This window comes from Phymastichus coffea, unplaced genomic scaffold (genome assembly GCF_024137745.1).
Source record: "Phymastichus coffea isolate CEN01 unplaced genomic scaffold, Cenicafe_Pcof_1.1 PCOF00048, whole genome shotgun sequence".
Classification (NCBI taxonomy): domain Eukaryota; kingdom Metazoa; phylum Arthropoda; class Insecta; order Hymenoptera; family Eulophidae; genus Phymastichus; species Phymastichus coffea.
This window is the reverse complement of record NW_026706859.1, coordinates 523,765-549,861: the sequence shown is the minus strand read 5'-3', so window position 1 is coordinate 549,861 and position 26,097 is coordinate 523,765. Positions and strand designations below refer to the sequence as shown.

Genomic DNA, 26,097 nt, shown 5'->3' with positions numbered 1-26,097 from the left:
TAGATCCTTCCAGTCTGATGACAGATTTATTATGCACCGATAGCTTAATGAATTTATTACTTTGCCGTTAAAGATATGTCGTTATGTAGAATGTTTTCATAAATGGTAGTTGTGCAATAATTTTATTGATCTGACGCTAGGCGATTGAAAAATTTACGTTTTTCCAAATAATCATTTAACAAATTGTTACAAAAAATTCATCGATCAAACCAGCACAATTTTTTTTTTCCCCACTTTACTTTCATGTAAAATAACAGAATGAAAACGATTGAAAAACAAATTTATTTCATACTCTAACCGTTTCGCTGATCTTAAGTCAAGGGGTGATGCGAGGAAATGAGGAATAGGCGGAGGTAAAAGGTGAATCATTGATAAGTCGATCGGTTATTTTTAAATTATTTTTTAATAATTTCGATAAAAAATGATATAAATCGGGTACTTAATAACAAGATAATAAGTATTATAAACAAGGGGACTAAATACAAATGTACAGTTGGGTCTTTTTAAAGTTAGTCGTTAGCATAACTTCACTTTCCTTATATGTATAGGCGTAACTTAGGAGCTAGAATAGATAATTTAAAGACGTGTTTCTATCTTTCTGGATAATCATTACATCTCTTATTTCTTGTTCAAACCTTACAGAAATTATCGACGCTTGTTTCATTTCCAGATTCAACACGCGTATCAGTAAATAAATGAAACAAAACAAAATAAAAAAACACAAACTCTTCGCGATCCTCGCACAAAACTTGTCGGAAGAGAGAACAAACGCAAAGTATAAAAAAACATGAGAAAAATGAAAGAAGAGTGAAAAAGAAAGGAAATAGAACAAAAGCAAAGAAGCAAACGAAAGAAAACGATAATTAAATCGCTCGATAGTTAAGAAAAAAAAACCTCTAACAAACGAAACTCGGCAATAGTTATTTGCAAATCGACTTCGTGTAAAAATATTGCTATGCTTTTTCTTAATCCCCATTTCTCTTTTCGTCTATATCGATATTCGTAGTTACCGGTGAACCCCTAGAGCACCGATAGCATCGTATTTTTCATTCATCAAATTTTTAAATTTATTTGTTATTTTGCAAAAAATAGCTTCTTCGTTACGGTAGAATGTCAAAAGAGGAAAACTACATTTTGCTTCCTTACGTATCTCGTTATCGGTAAAGTCCCTCCGTATTGCGACTTCGTTAAAAATCAATGTTATTGCACTGTGGTGTACTCTCCGCAGTGTTTCCAAAAGGTGGTTCTCAATTTTGAAAATAAATAGATATGTTGTCGAAACATCCCGAGCAAAAGAGCTTAGACGATCGTTGGATTGAACCAAAGTCAAAGCTTTTGCGCTCTTGGATCAACGCGATGCAATTCGATTGTTGGCATACAAAAAATACAAACTAAAACCAAAAGAAGTTTTTCATGACAGAAAAACTAGTTGAAGAATTTTGAAAGGGAGAGTATCGTTGATTGTAGTAATCGAAAAATTGCGTTAGAATAAGAAAAAAAAAAATGCTTGCACGCACCGGCATCGCATCAGCCCCCGAGAAAAAAAAAGAAAAAAAATGAACGCGAACCGGCGCTCATATATCGACTAGTCCTGACTGTTTGCGTGCGCGCACGCGCCACGCCTAATAAGGTACTTTGAAATTAAGAAGACGGACAATGCATGACTTTGAGGTTTAATTATGTACACCAAGCGCAATACCCTCTGATACATAGATGCTTTCCTTAAATTTTTACCTTACACAAGAATTTGAACACTCCTGAGGACGAAAATGAATTTTGTTGTATTGTTTACTCCGTTCAATAGTGTTTTCGTAAAATCAAAAAGAATAACACGCACAAAAACGATGTTAAACAACCTTTGCCGCCCGATGCTCTTTCTCTCTAATTTTGTTTATTTCAATTGGACATATATACAATGCTAAAAATTTGTTAAAAACTACTACACATCTATATTATTTTTTATTATATATATAATACATGTATATATATATACTTTTTCAACCTTATGTTAGTTAAAAATTGGAAAATCCTAATCGTAACACAAGAAAGCGCACGGTAGAGTATCGAGGTCTCTCGAAAATATCCAACATACGTACTCCGATCGATTCGTACGCAAATATGTTTCTATCTCTTTACTTTTTTATTGTAGCAAAATCTCTATAGTCTACCGCCAGCATCCACAATAATAGAAGACATAATTCGACGGTAGCAGAGAAAGGAGAACGGAGGTTTTTTTCGTTGTCATTAGGATTTTCATCTTTTCTTCACGTTATTCTCTCTTTTAAATACAAACGTTATAATTTATTAAATCTAGAATAATAAATACTTTTCACGATAAAATTTATCCACATTTTTTTGTTTGTTTTTTTTTTCTCTTAAAAAAAGATTTTTTTGTTCATCTCGGGTAACAAGTGGACGAAGTTCCATCAGATGTTTCCGCAGCCTCTCCTCTGCAGCCAGCCGCGTTATATCATTGAAAATTCGTTAATAGTTTTTTAATACATTTTTTTAACATTGAATTATTGATTTTCTCACTCGTTTAAAAAATTCATCACCGAGCTCTCAAAACATTTCTTTCGCGAGGAAAAAGCATTGTTAGCTCGCCTCGTCGGAACTTATCGTAACCTTTAGGTGTGATCTCTTTTTTGAAAAGAACATTATCTCTTACATCTTTACGTTTTCCACACGAATACTATATAGAATAATAATGCATAAATTTTTACTGTTTTTTCAATATTAGTAAAAGAAAACATCACAAATTGCGCAAATATAACCACTTTCACAAGTACGATAAAAGCCACGAACAAAAGTTTATTATCATTAAGTGTAATTTTCCACAATTTATCAAATATCCGCGCCGATAAAAAGTGACTCGTGCGCGCGTCAATAACTATAACATCTACGTTCTTAACTTGAAAAATTTATATTCCACATCCATTAACGACTCTCTGAAAAAGAAAAATAGATCTTGAATGCTAATCTCGTGCCGAAAAATTGAACGGAGAGAGGATCGGACAGATTTCAATTTGTCGAGCGATAAAAAATGGCGCAAAAACCGGACGATCGCAAGCGCACGAGAATAAGTTGTCTCTTTCCTTCCACTTATTTGTCCAGAAAAACTTGCTCAATTTCCACGGCCCATCCCCTCAACGCCAATAAATTCCTATCAAGAGCGATAAGTTCAAAAGCTTTCTCAGCATGAGAAAAAACAACCTTTCTATTCTTTCTTGCCGACCCCTTAGAACGCGCGCACCTTCTATATTTTCCGCACACAAGTTGACGCAACGAACGACGCTCAAACGATAAGCTACTGGCCATTCCCAACGTGTTTCACCCTCTTTACGTATTTGGCATTTCAAGATTTTTCGGTGAATCTTACTCTCTTTTTCTCAACTTTTTTCTTTCATTTCATTTCACTTCGAAAGAAAAGCACGTCGGTTGTGATCGGATACGGTCTTGATATGTCCTATTGCAAAGGTGCGTGTACACGTGGCTGCGAACGTAAATGATGAACACATCGACTATTATTCTGCTCTGGCTGAAAAAATGGCAGTTTCTTTTATCGCTTACTATCGGGCAACGCATTATTTTCTTTTTTTTTCTCTCTCTCTCTCTCTCTCTCTTTTCCACGCTCGATCCGATTGACTCCACTATATTCTTTCACCCCGTCCGACGCTCCACCCGATTTGATTTTTCTCCCTTATCCAGAGATACTTCACAGCCTGTTTTATGTTGTAGTAATTGTCTATACATCTGTCTGATTATGATTTCCTACTTTTTTAGAGAAAACGTGCCTGTTTTATTGAGTGTTTTTAAAATGTAGTGATCGAAACTTTTCGTTCGTACCCCCCATCCCCCACGTCTCTTTAATAAATCTTTATTATCGTCTTTTTTCTATTAAAAGCTTTACCGAGAACAATTAATTTCTTATCAATAAAGATGATTGTTCAGTGTAATCATTTAATTGATTTGTAGCATTTTGCATTTAAATACAAGTCTAACATATTTTTAGTTTTTTTTTCTCTCTTTTTATTTATGGGCCCTGTATTAAATTTTGTACAACAGTTTTCTTTCCTTCAAAGATTGGAGGTGGTAGGCACTATTTTTTTTTGTTTTGTTTAATTTGTAGCTTAGTTGTCCGTCCCCTATCGTTCTCTAACCTTCATCTCTTTTTCCTACACGATTTTTAATTGTCTCTTCTTTCCTTTTTCTCAATTTTTATGTGTTATCCCGTAAGAACGGCTGACTAATAGACAACATAACGCAAGAAAGGGCAAAACTAAATCATTCTCACGACTTTTCTCAACGTATGACTCTTTCTCTTGCTTGCTCGCCGCGTTTACTCGAACACTAGACCCAGCAAAAGACTACACAAGCGCGTTTATTCTACTCTTTCTTGATATTTCAACTTTCTTATTTCCCTCGGCTCGAGAAATGAACAGTCAAAGAGCAAACGAAAAAGTACCGATGTAGGATGCATAAAAGAAAAATGATAGTATAGGATCGCTTGACAGTATAGAAAAAGAAAAAACAAGTTACGTTAATTACATCGATAATAAGTCGGTAAACGTTAATAGTTAAAGGTAAACGTAATAAAAGAAACATGAGATCAAGGTTTGATATTTGATAGTTCGTACAGGCGGAACTGGGCCAACCATACTGGCCCGCGTCTATTCTCGGCCCTAATCGAAAAATCTGGACACGCTCTCTCTTTTCTCTTTCGCTTTTTTCATCAAGTGTGTTTGTATTGTGTGTCGCTTGTGTGAGTGTCTGAGTGTAAATATATTTATATAATATATGCAAACTTTAGAGTGTACAATCGTTTAAAATGTTGCTCTTTCAATTAATCTCTTAACTTCTAACTATGTATACAAGACGCTAACTTGGCGCCGCTCAATATATATATATATATTATATATATTTATATGCATGAAGACAAAAACAAAAACAATAAGAGTTTTTTTTCCTTTATAACGTTATGATCTTAAGACGTAGTTTTGTTATGGGCATACATTAAGACATCGTTCTGCCGCAATGTGTTCTCTTCGTAATAATACAATTATCATTAATAGTATAGTAGTTAATTAATCTTTACTCTGTTTTAGAAAAAAATTATCAATTGTTCCTCGCTCTTGTTCTCTCTAGTATTGGACGCTCTGTCAACAAATGGTGTGCGTTTTCTTTTTTGTTTGACGCGTGTATATCGTTGTGTACAATCAGTTTCGTACAAGATTTGCAAAAGAAATGAGTCAGTGTAAGTGTTATTCAGTGTGCGTAAATCGCGTCGCCACGTTCGTTCAATAAAATTAATCTTTGTGTGTCCTTTTAAAAACGTGAAACAACCACATGACATCAACTAACAATTGTCTTCGTTCGCCATTCTCGATCCAAACTGATCGTCAAATCAACGATCTTGCGTCTCATCCTTCTTTTTTTATTTTATATATTTTTTGGTCTTTCGATCGATTTTCAGTGCGCGATTGTACAAACAATAAATAAATAATTTATTTTTTTTCTTTCTTTTTTTTTAGAATTCGACGGAAATTAAGAAAATTGTCGGTTAATGATCGAGAATCACGAGCGGCGTTGATGTGCCAAGCGGTTATTTCGAAAAAATAAACTTCGCAATGTACTTTTTTTAAAAATTATCTCTCACGCCAAATAGGATATTGATTGAAAAAAAAACCAACACTGGCTATAGTTGGATGCGTACCATTATAATCTTTTATATCCTACAAGGAATCGATATATTACTAAATAAGCATCTATTATCGATATACACATCAGGGTAGGGGGAGTTTTCGCGATGATCAGCCGAGCTGCGTTGGCAATCGGGCAAGCAGCGTGAAGAAATCTTTTTTTTTTTTGCTTTATTAAGGAAGAAGCTGCCTCAAGACTGTAGGTCCGATCGCGATCGCAGGTCGGCCACGAACTCGCGCGTCGTACAAAAATGTCCTTAGGCTTCTAGTATGCTACAGTACATGTACAAAAAACGCGTTCGGCTTTTCGCGCCTCGAATGCTCGCGTCGATAAGTGTGTATACTACAGCCGCTTGCGACAAGTGTAAGTTTTTCAGAGTTCAATTCAATCTTATATGCACCGCCTTAGGGAGCTCTCTCACTTTCTCAACTCGCCCCCCCCGTGAATGAAAAAAACATTCAAGAACGAAACTACAAGACTTTAAATAAGCCGCTGAAGAGAACAAGTCGCTTATAGGTATATAGAGGAGGCAGGCGCGTGACAAACCTCGCTGTTCTGCCTTTAGGTCGAGAGGGCCGAGGTTCGCGGAAGCGCTCCTTTATATCCGTAGCGTGAACGGGCAGCCGCAAAGAAGAGAAGGGTGAGAGAGAGTATATAGCACACGAAGTTAAGTCGCTTCCGGGAAGCTCAGCTCGCTTCGACTTCGATACACAATGCAAAGGTGTGTTGTGTGGTGTGATGGCGCTGACCGGCGTGTTATAGGTATGGACCGGTTGAGATCAGCTGACGACGCTCGCAAGGAGCAGCTGGTGGCCGTACGGAGGCTGCTGCTGCTGCTGCTGCTACTTCCGCTCCGGAAGCCAAGCGTACACGCGCGAGCGGCCCTTTAAAATGCCGGCGTCGGGTTCTCTCTCATTCCTCGCAGAAAGGGGACAACGATTTGCATTCGCGTGCGTCCACGCGTATGACAAACGACTTTTAGTACGGTTCGCTCTGCGAGATGAGTGTCCAAGAATGAGGAACTCCGCTCGCGTTCCCTCGCGTGAGTTTATCTTTTCATTTTTTGTTTCTCGTCTCTGTTTCAATTGTTCACAGATACATTATACCCGAGAGAATACCATTAAAAAGGAGAAAGAACGGAAAAAATAGAAAGAAAAAATAGATAAACACAGAGATCACTTTGAGTTTGGGTAATGAACACAACGTATTAAAATTGGCGCCCTCTCAGTTAGAGCAGCAGTGCGGCGACGAGTTGCCGACTGGACTTGCTCGGCCTCTTCTTTTTCATTCTCTTTTGCAACTTCTTGGCCTTCTTGCTTCTTCGAAGCTTGAGCTTGAGCTGCTGCTGCTGAGTAATGTCAGCGTCATCAGAAGATGAGACGGAGATTACGGGTTGGTCGAAGAGCACGGAGTCACCGTTGACGCGGCCCTCGAGCCCGTCGCTCTCCTCGTCTCAGAATCCCGCCCACGGCACGGCGTCGCTCACGCCGATGTCGAACATGTCGCTGACGTCGGGCGTACAGGCGAATTCAGGTCCACCGGTGAAGCTTTCGAGCTCGTTCGTGATCGTTTCCATGTCGAGGTCCAACTGCTTGAAGTCCGACGGTTGAATCTGCAGCAGATCCGTCAACGAGTCGAGATCGGCGAGGCTCGTGTTTGCTGGTTCTTCACTTTTCACCACCATCTGCTGACCACCTTGGCTGGCCATCTCCACTGGCTCTTCCTTGATGAACACTTGCGAGGCTTGATAGGCAACTTGCTGTTGCTGTTGCTGCTCGAAAGCGGCGCTTCTCGCAAGATTCAGATCGATGTTGTAGGACGACCTGACAGACGAGAGAAACATATCGCTGGTGAAGTCTGGCGACGCAAAGTCCATCGTCTCTTGCTTGATGAATTTGTGCTGCTGCTGTTGTTGCTGATGATGTGGTTGTTGTTGTGGTGGTTGCTGCTGCTGCTGCTGCTGCTGCTGCTGCTGTTGCTGTTGCTGCTGCTGGTGATGGTGGTGGTGGTGGTGATGGTGCGGCTGCTGCTGTTGTTGGTGATGAAGACCAGCGATCTGCGTGTGGCAGTCGGTGAAGTGGTCGTCGAAGTAGCTGGCAGACTCGGGCGAGTCGGGCGTGTCGCAAGAGGGGCTGTTGGGTACCTTAGCAGTGGCGATCGGCGGCGTGGGAGTATAGTCGCTGCTCTGTGTCGTCGCTGAAGTTGTCGTCGAGGTGAGGGGCCTCTTGTCGAGAGCGAGCCTGATCTTGGGCCTGGAGATGGGGTTGGTCGTAGGCATCGTTTGGAGCCTCTTCAGTGGGGTCTGTTGATTATTGTTGGTGTCGTTGCGCATCTTGGGCGAGCTCGGGCTTGCGCTCGCGGAAGACGAAGCCGACGAAGTGTTGGAGCAAGTGCTACTGTTGCTGCTACTGCTTGAGGACGAGGATTTCTTACTCTTTTTGAGCTCCTTGGATTTGGTGGTAGGCAGAGGTTTGCTGGTCTTCTTTCTGGGCCGATATTTGTAGTCGGGGTATTCCATCATGTGCAGTTGTCTCAGCCTCTCGGCTTCCTCGATGAACGGTCTGCGCTCAGCGTCATCTAGAGTCTTCCAGCGTCTACCCAACCTCTTACTTATCTCTGCATTGTGCATGTCCGGCGACACTTCGCAGATTTTCCTGCGCTCGATCTGCGACCAAACCATGAAGGCGTTCATCGGTCGCTTTATATGGTTAGGGTTGTTCTTTTTGGTCTGCAACAGAAAGAAGAAAAACAAGACTTTTGAGTACGTAATAGCAAACAGTTAATTGCGTAGTTTTTCGAAACAGCACTCTTCGGCTGTGAAGGAATATGCCAAGGCAAGCATACGGATTACGTAGGTTCGTGGCTAATAAGAATCGCAGTGCTGCCGCCGTGCGGAGGGGGAGCGGAGAGAGAGAGAGAGAGCAGGTAAGCCATACGCACGGACACATACGTCGCAGGGAGTCAGTCGATCGTGACTAAAAGTGTCTCTCCGAAACCCAGACTTTCCTTTACAGTTCTCACGGCAACTTTGTTGCCTTGTCAACGGTGAGCCACCCGTTACGTCCAACTCAGTACGCTTCGCTCGGTACGCACGAGGAAGTGCCGGCGGTTAGCATGCAAGCCACGCGTCGTGCCTGCACAAGGGTTCGCTGGAGAAAAACAAGGTCGAAGGGGTTTTTTTTTTTGCGACGATCGCCTCGGTCACCGGCATTATTATGCTAATGCCGCTTTTTGTTTTCTCGCGCGCACGCCGCCTGCGAGCCAACCCCGAACATTTTTTTTGCTCCCGCAGCTGCAGAGTTCCGCACGGCCAATTGCAGTAAAGGAAATTTGCTGCTTTTGCTATCGAACTCTCGAATTCGGCTCGCAAGTTCGCAACACGCCCTCGGTTGTTAATTAGCGAGCCGTGGCTGTAATAGCGAGGAGTATTTTGCAGGCGATCACACTTGCCAGCAGAATTGCATTAAAGGATCGCGAAGGTAAAAATGTGTGTCAAGGTGAGGGAGCCGTACGCGCTGCGTACGCAGCTGAGGCTAACAGAGCACATCGCCTCCCTGTCGATCTTATCGGCCAGTGCGAGCGAGCGAAATCGATGCGCCTCTCTCTCTCTCTCTCTCTCTCCTCTCTCTCTTTCTCACTGCCTGGCCTTCCTGTGCATTATGCGAAGCTTCGGCCCATGATAAACGTGTGCAGCAGCGTACTGCGCTTTGTGTCGAAATCCACTGCCGCTGCCTACGTCGTTACAACAGCGCAGATATCCTCGTCGCTCTCGACTACCCGTTCACTTTTTTTTACATGACGAGGGGCTTAGCCGTTCGATTAGCTACAAGAGCCATTGATTTCTAACACCGACAAATTGCGGAACTCCTTGAAGCGTCTTAATAATTCGACTGGCAAAAGAGATCGGCTCTATAGGGATGATGACGTGAGCGAGCAGCAGCAGCGCTGATAAATTACAATCAAAATTTCGCGAAGAGAGGGTTTTCTCTCTCTCTTTCTCTCGGTGTATTTGACTTTTTAATCACTCTCCGCGGCTTCTTTAATTGATGCGATTGATCGATCTGTGAGCCGAGAGTGTCGAAATATCACCACGAGAGGCTATTGAATTTCTTTTTTTGGGTGAACCCATACATATTCAGATCTCATTCTATTTGTACCTGTTACTAGGCTGCACTGCAGGGGCACACATTTTGTGCAACGACAGCGAATGCGGCTGGTTTATTATTTAGGCTCGCACGAGGGCGCTGAAATTGTGCTTAAGTTCGCCATGCTGCAGCGGCGAACGTCCGCGCTTAAATAATTCAACGAGTTTGTAGAACAGTTCGACGCTGTTTCCACACACAACATACACGCCACACCAAAAAGAAAATTCTCGCCCCGTTACGTCCGCTGTACTATGGCTATAGCTGCTCAATCGTCGCCTATTAATTAATTTATCCTATAGCCGACTTTGCTGCTTTTGCAGCCTTTACTTGCTATTAAACCTCTCGACCTTTTTTTTACGTTGGCTAAGAGTATCTTCGCAAAACGCACGCGCTCCGGTTCTTTTCGGCATGGTTATAAGCTTTACGAGCCAACTGTGCGAGATGATGGCAGCGGCTCGAAAATGCTCGTTAAACGCTCATAATTTGCGTCGTTTCGCGAAACCCTCTTCTACTCGCCGAAAAAAAGAAAAAAAAAAAAAGAGAGAGAGAGAGAGAGAGAGACAGAGAGAGAGAGAGAGAGACAGAGAGAGAGAGAGAGAGAGAGAGAGAGAGAGAGAGAGAGAGAGAGAGAGAGAGAGAGAGACAGAGAGAGAGAGAGAGAGACAGAGAGACAGAAGAAGAGGCGCGCGAGGCCGGCGCATTTTCCGCATATGGAAATGGCCGAAGGCCGTAGAGTTCGAGATGCAGGTTCCCTCGTTGACCTTACAGTCCTCAGCTCACTTCCGTCAGCTGCTGATGCAGGCTGATGTGAGTAATAAGCGCGATAGCCGAAGCGATCGTCGAGAAAAAAAAATGCGACGAGCATCGCAATTAAGCGGCGCATCTCCGCCTGACACACACGCGCACGCGCGCGCGATAATAATCGTCGCATAATTTATGTCGCGGAAAGAATGGTGCGCGAGAGAGACGGCCAGTAGTTAATCATGTATATCGATCGTGATGTGTTACGTATGCGAAATTTTTAATTCAGAATGCGTGCCGGTAAGCACTGGGCCTCGTGCATTATTGAGCGAGCGGGCGCGCGCTACGGCTGACAAGCTATTGATTACTCGCGATGTTCTTGTAAAATTCATCGCTAGCGTAATTTGCTGGCGCGCGAGCGCAAGTCAAACTTTAGAAACTGCAGCGGCGGACTAGCTGTAATCGGCGCTAATGCAATATTGACAAAGCTTGAAGTTCTTGCGCACCCGACGGAGAAAGATACTCGGGATATCTTCACTCCCTATAGTTAGCTACAGTTAAGACTAAGCGCGAGCCTGTGTGTATAAGCCCAATCACGTCTATCTCTCTAACCCAGAAACGATATGCATGCACGCCTCGAGGAGCTATACCTATAATACCAATTCCAGCTGGAACTCGCACAACCTGTACGCATTGGCTGTGTGCGTGCGTGCGTGCGTGTACGTGTGGAAGGGTAAGCAAAAGAGGCCAGTCATCGTCTCAGGATTAAAGCACGTCGCGCTGACTCGACGGATTTGTCCTGCTGCTGGCTGCTTCCTTTTTCTATTTAATCGCTGGGCGCGCTCTCTCTCTCTCTCTCTCTCGTTCTCGTTGGAGAGTGACTCGAGGAAACCGACACCCCGTTACCATACCGAAAATACTAATCAAACCCCGCCGCGCCACGACGTCCGATTCCACGAGTCCGATCATCGCGTACGCTCCTTCACTTTTCTAACCTGCTGCTCTCTACATGCTATTCAGCTTAGTGCACGAGTGCCTGCTGCTGTCACTCCATTGCAGTGTGCGCGTTAATGTGAAAAGCTGTTTGCCTATGTATAAATAAGACTACGGCGTTAATTAAGAGCGAGATGGCCTAATAGAGTACCGCTTTTGGCCTGGCTTCTGTTACTAACAATGGACATACGTACGAGAGGCTTTGTTAAAACGTCGAATGAAGGTCAGGCTAAACACGCCGCATTGTTTCTCTCACAATGTGCGCGAGTTCTTTTGGCTTTTCGCCTGCTCGCGCGACGTAGTCGTAGAAACGAAGGACCCCGAGAGAGTTGTTAAATGCCTCGATCGACCGAGCGACACACTGCGCGCTCTCTGTATATATGTGTTGTGAGAGCATAGGACACGGAATCGTCATTTGCGCCCGCGGCACGTGAGAAAGTTTCCAATGCCAGAGAGAGGGAGGAGAGCGAGCACCGCGCCAAAACCGTACGTTCGGAAAAAGGAGGCCCTTAACGGCGCCTCTTCCGCCCAATTATTCATGTCCCAATGTGTTGCACATACAATAACGCGAGATACGACAGCGAAGAGGTCTCCTCGGTGATTACCAACTGTTACGAATGAGCCGCTTCTTTAACCCTTCCACTCTCTAGGGCATGAGGGCGTGTAAAGAGAATTATTTGTTTGTTTATTTTTTCAATCTTCATTTTAAATGTAACGGCCTAACGAGTCTTTCGAGGATTTTGGAATAGAAAATTAAAAGAATTACCATCCATCAACATATATCATTTTCCAATTAAAGGAGTCGACATATACACACAAGCAAAGCGAGCTTTCCTCATTTTTTCTTCTTCCTCGCAATTATCCGATCTGTGCCGACGATAATTGGCACATGCGATTTTGATTATTGTCGTCGTGGTGATTTTGCGAAAAGAAAAGCGAACACACACGCGCGAGCGACGGGCAATTTTCGTGGAAAGGCTTAATTAAAGAAAAAGAGAGAGAGAGAGAGAGAGAGAGAGAGAGAGAGAGAGAGAGAGAGAGAGAGAGGAGAGAGAGAGAGAGAGAGAGGACAAAGTTGCAGAAGACAAAAACGATCCGTATCGCGGGTAATCGTCGACTATGCGCGCGTGTACGTGAGCGCATCGTGGTGGCGTGGCTCGGCTGCTGCCGAATTAAAGGCCTTGAATTCGTAATCCCAGATTTTTCCTCGCTCGCAGCTTTGAATTATCGCGTCATACGTGAGCCAATGTTCGTATATATAAAAACGCATATGTGCGCGAGCGACGAGCGGTTATTACAAAAAACTCTGTACGCGTAATTGCAGGTTGCGCCTCTCTCTCTCTCTCTCTCTCTCTCTCTGGATATTAAGCACGACTTGGTGATTTTCGCGAGGAAACGCATCATCACGGCTCGGAACGACAGAAACTTAAAGTCCGCCTCATTGTTTCTACGAAGCTAATTGATCTCGACGAATGGACAGAGCGTAGTTTGGTATGGCCAGGCGGAGTCGATCAAAAACAGACACGTAGGCGATCTGTTTAAATATAAGCGTGACGTGACAGCCCTCGCCACGTCGGGGGAAAATCGGCGACCAATCGTCGCAGCTCAGGGGTGGAGAATCGCGGTCGGCCGCTCGTTCTTATAGGTCGCTATAGATTTCTCGGCCCCCGCGATCGATAGAACGCAACTGGGTTCAGTTTGCCGTCGCGACCAATGAGCGAGGGACTCCGACGAAGTTGGTTACAGACCGACTATAGACGCGAGTGGCGAGCTAAGCTGGCACTGCGCTAGCGCGCGCGAGGAAATGGAGGACCGACCGCGTTGCGAGTCGCGCGCATACGTGCAGACGGAAAAATAATCTAGGCGCGCGAGCGCGTCGTCACGCTTGCGTCGCTGCCTCCAGATTCGTAGAATCCCGATTAGCTTGTGTACACGGATCGCCGAGCGTATCATTTCGATAATAATTCGCTCTGATTGATGCATTTCTTCTCTCGCGCGACTGCAGCGGCAGCAGCAGCCTTGACGCTCTATCGCCCGCAGATGAAATTACAGAGCGGCACTCGCCGCGAGCGTTTCTCTCTGCGCTCGATTAGCTTATCGATACGTGACGGGAAGGGCCGCAGGCGCGCGAGGAGAGAAAAGCGACTAGCTCGACAACGCTGCTCGTAGCCGAAAGCTGCAAGGACAGCGTCCTTCCTGTTTCTCTCGAGATTCGCGTTACTTATTATGGAGCTTTGCCGGCGTATGCTAATGTCATAACTGAGGGAGCGCTATTGTATTAGACTTTCAGATGCAACTCGCGCCAACCGAGAGATCGTCTCTCGCGATGTAGGTTACGAGGAGAGCGCGATATGCTAAGGATCCCCTCCGCCGGCGTCGTCGTCCGTGTCGGCGGACCTACCTAGGGCTCGTTATTTTTTGTTCTTTCCAACGACAAGAGCCACAGAGAAAGATAGTCAATGCTAGATAAGCTTCTATCGTTGCGGACAGGAGCCAGCAAGTTTTTCAGCTGAGATAACCTGCCCCGTGCACTGTGCTGACGCTGTCCGTTTGTGCCGCCGTGTGTGCGTTGCAGAGTTCTACAAACATGGACAATCGAGCAATCTTCGTTAGGCCCGCGATAGCAACGACGACGACGACGATGACAACGACGAGAGAGCCGAAACGTAATAACCAGGCGTGGACCTCGGCCCAGGTATATGAGAGCACAATCAGCTCTCGACTTTCCCTCATAATGAATGTGCGGCTTGTGTGTAGACCAGACGGCGACGTCGGCAGGTGAAACCCTCTCAAACTCTCAGACGCGAGTAAAGGGCCGATTCTCTCTCTCTCTCTTCTTCGTTCGACGGGTTATCAATTATATACGATTCGGACTCGACTCTCTTTCCTGCATCATTAATTACAGAGCAGCTCCGTCGAGAGAGAAGAGAATCTTCAATTGTCGAGGGCAGCAGTGGAGAGAATCAATTTTCAAGTGGAAACCTTTTTCAACGCAGTCAACAAGTATAGGGAACCACTTATCGCTTGAAACTCGGTCGTAAAATTCGACGCGCAAAGAACAGCAGCAGCAGAAATATGCCGAAAATCAGGAGAGTGCAAGAGGTAGAGAGAGAGAGATGCAGAAGAGAAGGTTACGTGTGCAGGTATATACATCGTGGGAACCGCTCACGCCTACACGAGCGCACATCCATATGCATGTGCAGCAGCCGACTTCTTTTTCCTTTTTTTACTGCCTAATGCCGAGAGAGGCTATAAAACTTTTTGCCTGCGTTAATCCAGCAGCAGCAGTCGTTGATTGATACCAGCTCATTTACATTCGCCGGCAGTTTCGCTCGCTCTTCTTTTTTTTTTTCGCCGGCTGTTACCCGACGCGGAGGGAGGGAGAGAGAGAGCTAATTACGTAATGATAAGTGATATTTAATGGGCGCGGGAATCGATGCCAATCTAATCGCCAACGAGAGAGAGAGAGAGCCAGGGTAAACATTATTACGTAAAGCAAGCGCGGATGCTGCCTGCCTGCGCGCCAATTGATGTTGAAAAACAACACATAAAAGAGCTCGTCGTAGTCGACGACGATCCTTATAAATGAGCGGCAAGATAGGCATCTTTATATTCATTAACCGCATGAAAACACGTGTATCAATAGCCGATGATGCTCATACGCGAGACTGTCAGTGTGTACTGCAACAGTTTTCGTGTTTTCTCCCGTCGTCGTCGTCGCCGAGCGCATTTTTCGTCGCTTTCACAGATATATACGTAGCGAGAAGTCGACTAATGCGAGAGAGCGGCAGGCCGACTTCCCATCGAAAATCGATTTGATAAATTCAGATGAAAGCCTCGAGATTACAGCTACTTTTTCACTTCGTATGCGATCGATGAAAGGAAAATTCGAGCTCAATTGAAACTCAATCGGTGTCACGGTTTTTTCTTCGGTCTCATACTCGTAATGCCCGGCAACGAACGCTTGTCCAAGTCTATATGCCAGAGCTGTCGAATGCTGCTGCAACGTTCATGAGCCAAAGGGCTATTGCAATTATTTATTATTAAGGCATTTCAACATCGGCACAGCGATGTTGCCGCGGAGAGTCACTGCGAATAATAAAGAGCTCGTTCACTTGAAGCAGTTGCGGTGAAAATTCAAACGTTATAAACAGCTCGCAGTCGGCTAATGAATTCGTGAATCGGCCGGGTGATAAAAATCCATCGCTCTCTCTCTCTCTCTCTCTCTCTCTCTCTCTCTCTCTCTCTCTCTCTCTCTCTCGCTCGCGAAATCGCGCGCACGCGGAAACCGATATATCCCGTCCAATTTGGCGCCGTCGATCCCTTCGTTAGCGCAACACCGCTCCGAGTATATATACGGCACGTTTCCACAAACCTGACCTCTCGCTCGCTCGTGGAAAGTCAAACGCGCACTTCAGAAAGCGAAGCTGCTGCGCGCTCTCTCTCTCCCACGGTGTAGCGATGAAAATTGACGATTCGCGCTCCGCAGCGGCGGCGGCGGCGGCGGCGGCGGCGGCGGCAATCACGATTGGCAAGAGACAATCCTCGTCGCGACGGCGCGGCGCAAATGGGCCGCTCACGAGTCGCCCCGGCACTGGCGTCAATTCGAGAAAGCTCCGCTACCGTGCACCGTCGGGCGCGCGCCTCTCGTCCGACGGCTGATGGTTGTCCGTGAATCGCCGGCTGTATCGTGCGGCAAAAGGACCTCGTGGCGAGCTTCTCCGCGGCCGGACGAGCGATCGATACGTACGCAACGGCGCCGGCTGCGCGTACAGAGGTTTGCAGGCCGTGTTTAATATTTAATGATCAGCGTTGACGGTAGGCCTCCTCTTCCCAGCTCCCGAGCGCCTGCAGAGCTCGGATTCCAAATTCATTGCAACGCGCCGCGGCCCGACCTCTCGATCGCGAATCACACGCGCAATTATCAATGTTCACGCCACGCGCTCTTTCAAATAGCATACCACGGCTCCATTCGGTCGCGCTATTAATTATGCATCGGTTGATGGAAAGTGTGGGAAACGCCAGGCAGATAACGAGCCGTGCAATTCCTGGCCAGCGACGCATGGCCAAGTTATTTTCATCGAGAAGTCGTGAAAAACAGTACAAGGCACACCGAGAAAGTTACCTCGGCCTAAGAGGGTAAACACGACATAGCAGCACGGGCGCAAATTCAGTGTTAGTCCCGTGTTGGGCGGCGTCATTTTGGCCGATTAACTCGGCTACAAGATGCGCGTCCAATCGAAACTCCACAACGCAGCGCGGCAGAAGCTGTCTTCGGTAATTTGCATACCAAGAGTGAGACAGAGAGACAGAGAACATTCTAAGTAAATAGCCGAGGACGCCCGGGCACATGCATCTATGCAGAGGGTTAATAACGAGCAAGATTCAACAGAGGCGATCTGGAGAGTTCCCTCCCCCTCTTTATAAGGCTTTGCAATTTCAACGGGCTTCTCTTAATTGAATTGCGCGAGAGAGAGAGAAAAAAAAAAGAGAGAAAAAGAGCGAGTCGGTCAGCTGGTCAGCAGTATCGAGAGAAAACAGGCTTTGCAACCGTGTACCCCACACACGACACTATTGAAATATCCGGAAAAAGAGAGGAGGTTAAATAGATAGATCGAGAGTTGTACGTGCACAGAGCGAGAGAGACAGAGCCAGAGAGAGCGCGCGCGAGGGGATCCTACTACTATGTGTTGGACTCGAGCCAAGCGCGTGGCGCACGTGAGCAATCTCTCGATAAAAGGCCCACGCGAGATATAACTATACGGCCAACGAGGCTTTTACTTTTTTTTTACTCGAGTCTCGGTGATAACAGCACTCTCTTGATACGCGTCGAGTGCTAATCGTGGAAAATTTTCCAAACGCCCATAGCTAAAAATAGAATCTATTTTTTCTCCTCTGCTCTCAAATGGCAGTAATGGAAAAAAATTTTTTTTTCAGCCTTCGAAGATTCCGATCAACTTATAATTTCTGGCTCTGGCATTAGACATATATTCCACGTGTTCATCGCGCGCAAGACGTCATTCTCTCCTCTGATATTAATGATCCTCATTGTAGTAGCATCATTAATTATGACAATGAAGGATCGATATCGCCTTACAACGAAAAGAAAAAAAAAACTCACTTCCGCGAGTCACGAGTTTGCGGAAAATTTCTGCGTGATGTCACATGCGTAATAATGCACTATTACGCACCTTGCATATCAATCCGCAGCGAATAAATAACCGGCACGGTCGAGCGTCAATTACGACAGAAAACGGTACGACAAGCGTCAATGTGTCTCTCCCGCTCGTAATCTAATTGCAAAGCGTAATATTAGAGAAACGAGAGTGCGCTGCTTTTCACTGACTGAAAGTGCGCGCGGATTTTCATAATTGCAGAGCGAAGCGACGATACTGTCGATGCACGCGCGAGCGCACACTTCTGTGTGTGTGCGTTGGATTATCATATGATCGCAGTAAAGAGTTATGTCACGAAAATAAGCAAGATCGCGCAAAAAATGCATAATGCAGAGAGCGAGAGAGAGCGAGAGAGAGATAGAGAGAGAGAGAGGAGTGTTCACGTGCAGCACGTGCATAGTCTGCCGCGGCAGTTTACGTAAACCCGGCAGCCACGCGCTACTGCGATTACGAGATGGCGCGTGTGCACGATAGAGAGTATTGAGAAGCCCGGATGTTTAAAATGTATACATATGCGGTCTCCTGCCGATTGATCCTTCTCACTGTCTCTGTTCGCGTTAGTCGCGCATTGTTTTGAGAATGCGCACGAAACCGGAGATACACACAGCTGACGTAACCTCATATCCAGCAAAAATAGACGATTAATCAAATTCCAGATTAGCCGAGAGCAGCAGCTCCGTATAAACTTGAGAGTGTCCTCGAACCTTAGCGGTATGAGCAGCACTCTTTATCAGATTTATCCCGGGCATATAGTGCACTTCTCCGAAAGAGATTACAGCTGCAGCTACTGTACATTGTACACATCCGGCATTAATAATAAACCCTGCTGGCATATATGCGCGCACGCGCTGCGCTAACGAAATGTTTTTATCGGAGGCGCGGTAGCCGTGAGATAAATTAACATAAACGTAAAAACGCGCATTAACGGATTAGCCTCCCAAACAGCTCTCTTTTTCTCTTTCTCTCGCCTCTGAATGCGCTCGAAAATCGTAAAACGGACCGTTACGTCGCCTCTTTTTTTTTTTTTTTTTTTTTCCCAAAGTCCGAGCTAAAAGCACAGTAGCAATAGCGGAAGAGCCCATTCTTTAGAGGATCGACGGGTGGTATAAAGGCAACAGGCCCAGCTGCACTTATCGCCATATTCCAGGAGTTGTTTTCGACTTTGCTTTTCCGGTTTTCTCCAGAAGACTTTTTCTTTTTATCTGGATGTCGAAAACCCATCAGGCGTTAAATTTATTAATCGACCGAAAACACCTGCGTGCGCAGAAAACCAAGCCCGACGTCGGCTGTGTCGTGCGCGAGGCTTTAGGAAAGAAAGACGAGAGTCTAAAGCGCAATGTCGCCGCCGCTATACAAGTCCTTGGCTCTTCTTACGTCGCGTATAATCAGCTTTTATCTGGCGGAATCTAATCTCGCTGACATTGTAACGCGCCGTGAGGCCGATGATCTCTATATAGCGAGCAAGCGGGAGGGATTGAAAAGCATTTTCTGTGTAAACAAAAAAAATAATGGTCGCATTATCGCCGACTGATAATCACTTGTTTGTTGCTGCTGCACTGCCTGTGCTCCGTATGAAATCGCCGTCTGTCGTACAAAAATAATACGCACATATGCTCTCGCAAGTTTTTTCGAACCGCGAATAAATACAATCATTGCCAAACGATTTTTTTAATTACGAGTTATCACTAGTCGTTTATTCAGGATTCAACGAAATAACGGTATATTGCCACTTACTGGCCGAATCGCATTATATCATATCGGATATTAAAATCGTAATCAATCTTCAGATTTGACAAAAACCGCAAGTCGCGTGAGTTGCGAAGCAGACGATGAAAGAAGAGAAAAAACGGAAGTTATACTCTCGTGAATGTATTTCTTTGTGTTAACACGCGTGTGTAGGTGAGTCATCGACGATATAGTATAAAAAAAAAAAAAAAAAGAAGTTTGCGAAATATATCGAATAGGATTGAATGTAAAAAAATGTTTTTTCTTTTATCGTGTGCAAGTTCCACGCGTGTACGTGTGTGTAATGCACGTAGCATGATCTTTTTACGGCACGTTCCGCCGCAGCCGCGAGAGAAACTGCTTATAATGGTCTTTAAATTCAAAGTAAAGCCTCGTTCTTTCTCTCTCAGTGGCGGCGTAGCAGCGTTCCCGTACCACGCCGTAAATCGCGCCGACGACGCACAGGCCGAAGCGCGAAATATAAATTAATTTGCCCCCTCCTTGCCTCCCGCCCGTCGACGACTTGACTGTTATACACACGGCACCAGTGAATTGCTGAAAATCTCCCATTCGCTTCGACGGCAAAAGGCACGAAATAAAAACAAACACACAGATAGAGGACGCAATGCAATGGCGCAATTCCAAATGTGATCAGTTCGCAAGAGGTGTGTGTAGTTAGTAGAGGCATTCGAATGCAAATGGGTGCTTTTTGAAAGGCAGATCGAGAGGAAAAAAGAGAGACAGAGAGAGAGAGAAGAATGAAAATCACGTGCAGCTGAATTAATTAGCTTCGTTCAGCGCGCAAGGGATAATTAGATTATCAATGATGCCCCCACGGATAGATGGTCTTTTGGTTGCCTGCATGAATGTTTTCATATGTAAATTGGAGGTATGAGCGCGAGATTGCGAGATTGCCAATGGACAACAAAAAAAATACATATAGCAGGTTTTACTTGGAAATGGAGGGCGAAGCGAGCAATTTGCGCCAGTACACATATACATCGACGCGTAAGAGAGGCAGCTAGCCAGCGAGCGAGAGAGAAAGAGAGAGAGAGAGAGTTACGGCATTGTGTTCTTTACACGCGGCTGTTGCGCCTAGCTGCAACAATTACCAAGTCGTTTTCCACGCGTTGCAACACAACATGACGCTCGTGCGTTTCACACCCGCGCGCGCCAACGCACTTTTCGTGTCGAGACCGAGACCTATAAGCGAGAGAGACAAAAAGAGCGGTCCATTAAAGCTGACCGCAGCCGATGATTGACGCATAATACCGAGAGAGCGCACACGCCTCTCAATCAAGCCATTAGACGCTCGGACGACGCGTTTCTAGATAGAAGCCGATCTCGGCTATATACGTCTGGCGCACGGTTCGTTGACCGACAACCATTTTCGATACACGTTTCTCCAAATGCATCAACCGAGATTTCACGGAAATCTGTATTACATTTTATGCAGTGCAGGACTGATCGACGGCTAATTTGATGAGGCTCGTTGCCAAGCAACGATGAAAAGGAAAAAAAGAGTCGACTAAGAAGATGAAGTAAGCCGAATGCCGCGCAGCGGTCGAGCGCGAGAAATTGGCAGGATACTGCTCGAGAGCCGATAGAAAGTCTGACGAAGGAGAGAATAGAGCCAGAGATGAGACTGGACTGACTACCTTCAGCTCCAATCTCAGCCCCGGCTAAGATTAAACCTGCGAGAAAAAGAAATTCGAGTCGAGGGAGAAACGAAAATTACGGATGGCCGGCGTTGCAGCTTCGGGAATGATTTTGACAACGATGAATATTCGATTGATTCATTTTCGCTGTCGTCGATTTATATCGTGATGAAAATTGTTTGAACGTCGGCAAAATTGAAAGATTTCCAAACGTATAATTAGAAAAAATTAAAAAATTGGATTGAGAGAGATACTTTATCGCATAAAAAGGACGATCGAATTATTCATTCCGGGCGAACGAAAGAGAAAAAAAGACGGATAATAGGTTCCAAAGTAGTCGGAAGATTTTTAATTTAACACAAGTCACTCACAGGACGGTCTTTTCCGTTTAAATAACAGAATCTACAGCAAGTGCGACTTTTACCGAAAGGAGTAGGTTTTTTTAATATTTTTTGCATCTCGAAGTTTCCCTGTGGACGATCGAAAAAAAAGAAGTAGGAACAAGAAAACGATAGAAAGAGAGAGAGAGGGAGAGGGGGGGGGGGAGCGGACGTCTACAATTTCGAAGGCACAAGCCATTAAAAATCGCAGAGGGATAATTGGCTCGCTCGTGCGAGCAGAAAAATAACGCAGCGAAGACACACGGGGCCACTCTAGGAGTAATTTCATAGGCCGAAGAAACGGTCGCGTTGAAATAAACAATCTCGTAAAAAGACGTTTTTCGCGCGACTTTGGATTTCCGACCACACAGCAGTTTTCTCAATAGCCCAACCTTGAACAGCTGCTGCGTCCCGCGTCGAATACGAGAGTCGAGAGCATTTTCCGAGCGATGCATTCTGATGAGACACTGTCATTTTTTTCTTTTTGTTTGCTCAATGCTGATCGTCTCGACACTCAATTAATTGTTTACCTGTAAATACATCTGACCCTATACGCTGTAAATAAACACTATTAATATTTTCGTTCGATAACGTTACAACACACTTTACGTGTGTCAATACAGCGATAATTCGAGAAAAGTCAGTTGGGTTCGAAGAAAAACGAATGCCAGCGGTCGCCGTCTTTTTTCTGTCGTGTCGCGCGCGAGTGCGATGTTCCTCGGACGATCAAATAAACGAAGCCGAGCGAGGAAGAGAGAGAAGCCGACAGTTTGTTTTGCGATACGCTCACGGCGGACAAGCGGGGAGGCGAGCGCACGAGTGAAACTTTAATCTCGTATATCCATCTCATCGGCTTAAAAAACAACACGCGGCAGCAGCCCAGAGAGCGCATTACACGCACGGCACGTGAACTTTGAGTAAACTTGCGCGCGGCAAAAATCCCGTGATATAAATTTTTAATTCGCTCGTGGTGTGTTATCTAGCACTGCCGTGTGTGAATGTCGTTTTACTTATTCCTGCCACGACTCTAACCGCCCCACGATAACGCCTGTTTGGTTTCTAATTAAAATTCTTTTTCGTGTAATCCTAAGTCTTTTTTTCTGTTTCGAGAGGAATGGAAAATTTTTGACGTGACTTCTGCTTGCGTGCCCTCTCGATTGTTAAACAAATCTTGAAACCTTTTTCGAGCACCGGATTTCAAGTCGATAAAGTATCGAAAATTAGTTCTCGGAACACTTGGGGGCCACGGACGAACGAGTGACTAAAGTGCTTGTTTTTCATCGAATAGCTAGCTTCTGCTCTTCTCTTTACATTTGAAAAAAAAATTAGGTCGACTCGAGCAAAAACAGAACGCCAAACTTTTCTGTCTCTGTCTCTCTCTCTCTCTTTCTCGCGTGTACACATGCAAAATCTGGCTACAAACAAAAATCAACAAGCTGATAAATGAAAGTGTGCTATGTTTTCGACTTCCCGAGGGATTCGTATACATACTTTTTTTAAACGTTATCCACATTTTCAAGGTGAGCCTGAGCTCCATGCGCGAGCGGAGTATCGTGCAGCGAAAAAAAGCATTGCCCTTCGAGCGTTAGTGGTTTGTTTACCTTTGGCGAGCGCGCGACTTCGAAAGTTTTCTAGCTCATGTTTTCGCCGCGACGATGTTTTTCGTGCTCGTATGTGTGTGTGTGTGTGTGGGACTCACGTCGTTGTCGTCGTCGTGATGGCACATAGGAGGAACTCGAATGAACCGAGTGGTCTTGTCTTTGAAGTCGGCCAACCAGATAAATACGGCATAAAAACAAAAACGTAACGTCAATCGCCTCTCCCCCCATCAACGGAAAGAAGTCTTATTTTATGTTTCTTGTACCCGCAGACGACGTAATTTTTTCTCTCTCCCCCTATCTCGCTTGTTTTCGATCCCCAAACTTGTTATGTTTAGAAGAGCTCATACTGAGGATCAGTTACAAAGCTTCATTTAATTAGTAAACAAAATATATCAATATATTTTAACATAAATCATGTGCACAGCAAACTATTTCTCAACAAACATTTTCAAGGCACATTAAAAAATGTCATACTAAAATATTAAAATTCTTGGAGAGACATTTTCTAAATTTACTGCAGTTGCATTCTTTTAATAATAAACAAGTAGCACTCTCACTCAAAAGCACTCGATGCAAAAATAGTATTTTCAAAAACCGTACACTTTTTTCTAAACAATTTTTTTTTTTTCAAAGACAAATAAATGACACTGTTCTACGTGAAAAAAAGTTTAACACAAACTTAATACACAACCGACATGAAAAAGTGGAAAAGCACCGAAAGTCAAAAATATGATAAATACGTTTAAGAATCGAGCTACATATGAGAGAACCGACGACTTGAGTACGATGTACACGAGACAGCAGAAGCGGCATCGAGATTGGCAAATAAAGTTATCGAGAGCAAAAAGGAGCCAGGAATGAAACGCGCTTGCACTTTTAATCGCCAGTTCTTAAAGCGAGTATGTATATGGCATGCAAGATTTTGCCAAGTCGCGTGGAGAGCTCGGCCGTCGGCCTGCCACTCGATTCGAGCAGTTCGGCTTTAAGATACTTCAAGCTGCGCGCCGCACTTTGTGTACACTTTACCAACACTTTTTTCGAGGTTCGGAAATTACATTTTTCTCACGATTCTCCTTCTAACACCTTAGAACTATCTTTTCTGACAAACGATATCCATCGATTTTTTACAAACTTTAATACAACTACGTACGAACGCAATATGTTCAATTTTTTTCATTTTTAAATATTTCACTACTTTTCGAATTGAAACCAATCGTCAAAAAAACAATTGTTCTAAATTGAAAAAATTGGCAAAAAAAGCGAAACGCACGAGACATATCAAATGAGCAAATCTACACAAACATATCACCACAACGTCAATCAGTTGAGAAGCTTGTGTTCGCTCGCCCGCTCATTCTGGATGACAGTTCGCACTTGGCACTGAGCTTTCACGGCCACGCGGGTTCGAGGAGCGAGAGAAAAAAACTTGTCGCTGGCGCGCGCACGTGCAACGAACCGGGAAGACGAAAATTCACCAAGACCTTGAACCGTGTCACCGGTGTCTCGCACGCGCTCGGTTGCGGCGTTTCCCCTTGAACTTGATCGGTCAGCGCACTCGAGTTAGATTTTTTAGAAATGCAGAGAGACAATAAAATGAGAAGGAAAGGCCAAAATTAGAAGCGTTGGCATGGCTGCGTGTTAATTACCTGTGTGGCATCGGAGTATGGCGTCGAGGAGTTTTTGTCGACGAGCAGGGAGCCGAACATCGGCAGACCCGAGCTCGAGGGGCTGTCTTGCTGCTGTGGCACCATTTTTGCGAGCTGATGATGGGAGAGCTCGTCGAAAGTGGCGCGCGCGCTCCAACTTCCGCGCTCACTTCACTTTTGACTTCTTAATTATCACCACACTCGCGATAAATCCTGCTCCTACGGCGATACTTTAATGGTGTGGTACACCTCCTTCTCGCCGTTTGACGAGAAGGTCCGGCTGTCTCTTCTCGAGTACACCAAGTTTTTCTCGGCTATGCACGACAAAAAAAAACGGTAAACGATAATTGCTTTGCGTGCAATAGGAGAGCGCAGTGATTAATAACCGATGCGCACGACGGATCGACAGTTTCACAGTTTTGTGGTCTCTGGTGCAGCTGCTCTACTGTAACATTGCTTTCGAGTTACACTAGTCAAAGTGCACAAGTCAGACCGACAGTCACTTCGTTGTCAAGTCGCGTGTGTGATTAACTAAAGTAGAGCTGGAGATCTCGTGTCTGAGAGAGATGCTCATCGGACGAGCGCTCGTGTGCTACTGACTGGTGCGTTGCCGAGCACCGCTTACTATACTCGACTGCTGCGCTGCTGCTGGCAGCCAAGCCGGCCCATCAGCTGGTGCCGCCGCTGCCGCTGTGCTCCCCACCACCATAGCCACCGCCGCCGCAGCCGCCGTCGCTCGCGCTGCAATTCGAGTGGGAGAGATGGCGCGCGCGCACAGGGCACACACGCTGCGTTCATCCCCTCTATGTACTCGCCATTTCTTACCTTCCTTGTACTTTACCCTGGAAACTCCGCACGATTTACGCTCTCGCTCTCTGCGCGCTGCACCAGTCTGCCGGAGTACGTGCTGCTGTCGTGTCTATCTCTTTCCCTATACGCACACGACTCTTCTCTGCTCCATGTGTACATATGTACATATCGTGCTTTGAGTACAGTCAAAGTCGGACTAAAATTGAAATCACGGCGAAAATGGAATAAATTGACTTTTTATATATATTTTGGACTGAAGATTACAATTTTCATGTTGGGTACGCGCAAATTTGCACCGTTCCAACGGTATCAGCGAAAAACTATCAAAAGTTTAAGGTTTACCGCAATTATCTCTGCACCTAACGAAAATCACGAAAAAAGTTTCGGACAAATATTGTAGATTTCAGATTACACATCGAAATGAATTATTAGTCTTGAATTTTGTGGAGAAAATTTTTCTGGTTTCCTAATTTTTACCGGTTATTCCCAAACAGCTGACGCGCGCAGTACACTTTTGCGTCG

The 26,097-nt window shown here is 45.1% G+C and overlaps 1 protein-coding gene across 1 annotated transcript; it reads right to left on the bottom strand.

Annotated features, from left to right (window-relative positions):
- Positions 1–414: 414 nt before the first annotated feature.
- LOC131665219 (sex-determining region Y protein-like) lies at positions 415–25,394 on the bottom strand. The gene is made up of 2 exons (XM_058936964.1): positions 24,766–25,394; positions 415–8,428 (listed from the first exon to the last, which is right to left on the bottom strand). The coding sequence occupies exons 1-2, from the start codon at positions 24,868–24,870 to the stop codon at positions 7,154–7,156; spliced, it is 1,380 nt and encodes a 459-aa protein (XP_058792947.1). The 5' UTR covers positions 24,871–25,394; the 3' UTR covers positions 415–7,153.
- Positions 25,395–26,097: the final 703 nt, after the last annotated feature.

Excerpts from the sequence above, each read along its gene's own strand:
- LOC131665219 (XM_058936964.1), bottom strand. The coding sequence starts at position 24,870 with ATGGTGCCACAGCAGCAAGACAGCCCCTCGAGCTCGGGTCTGCCGATG. Across the intron at positions 8,429-24,765 it reads CATACTCCGATGCCACACAG|ACCAAAAAGAACAACCCTAA; the intron begins GTAATTAACACG and ends TTTCTGTTGCAG.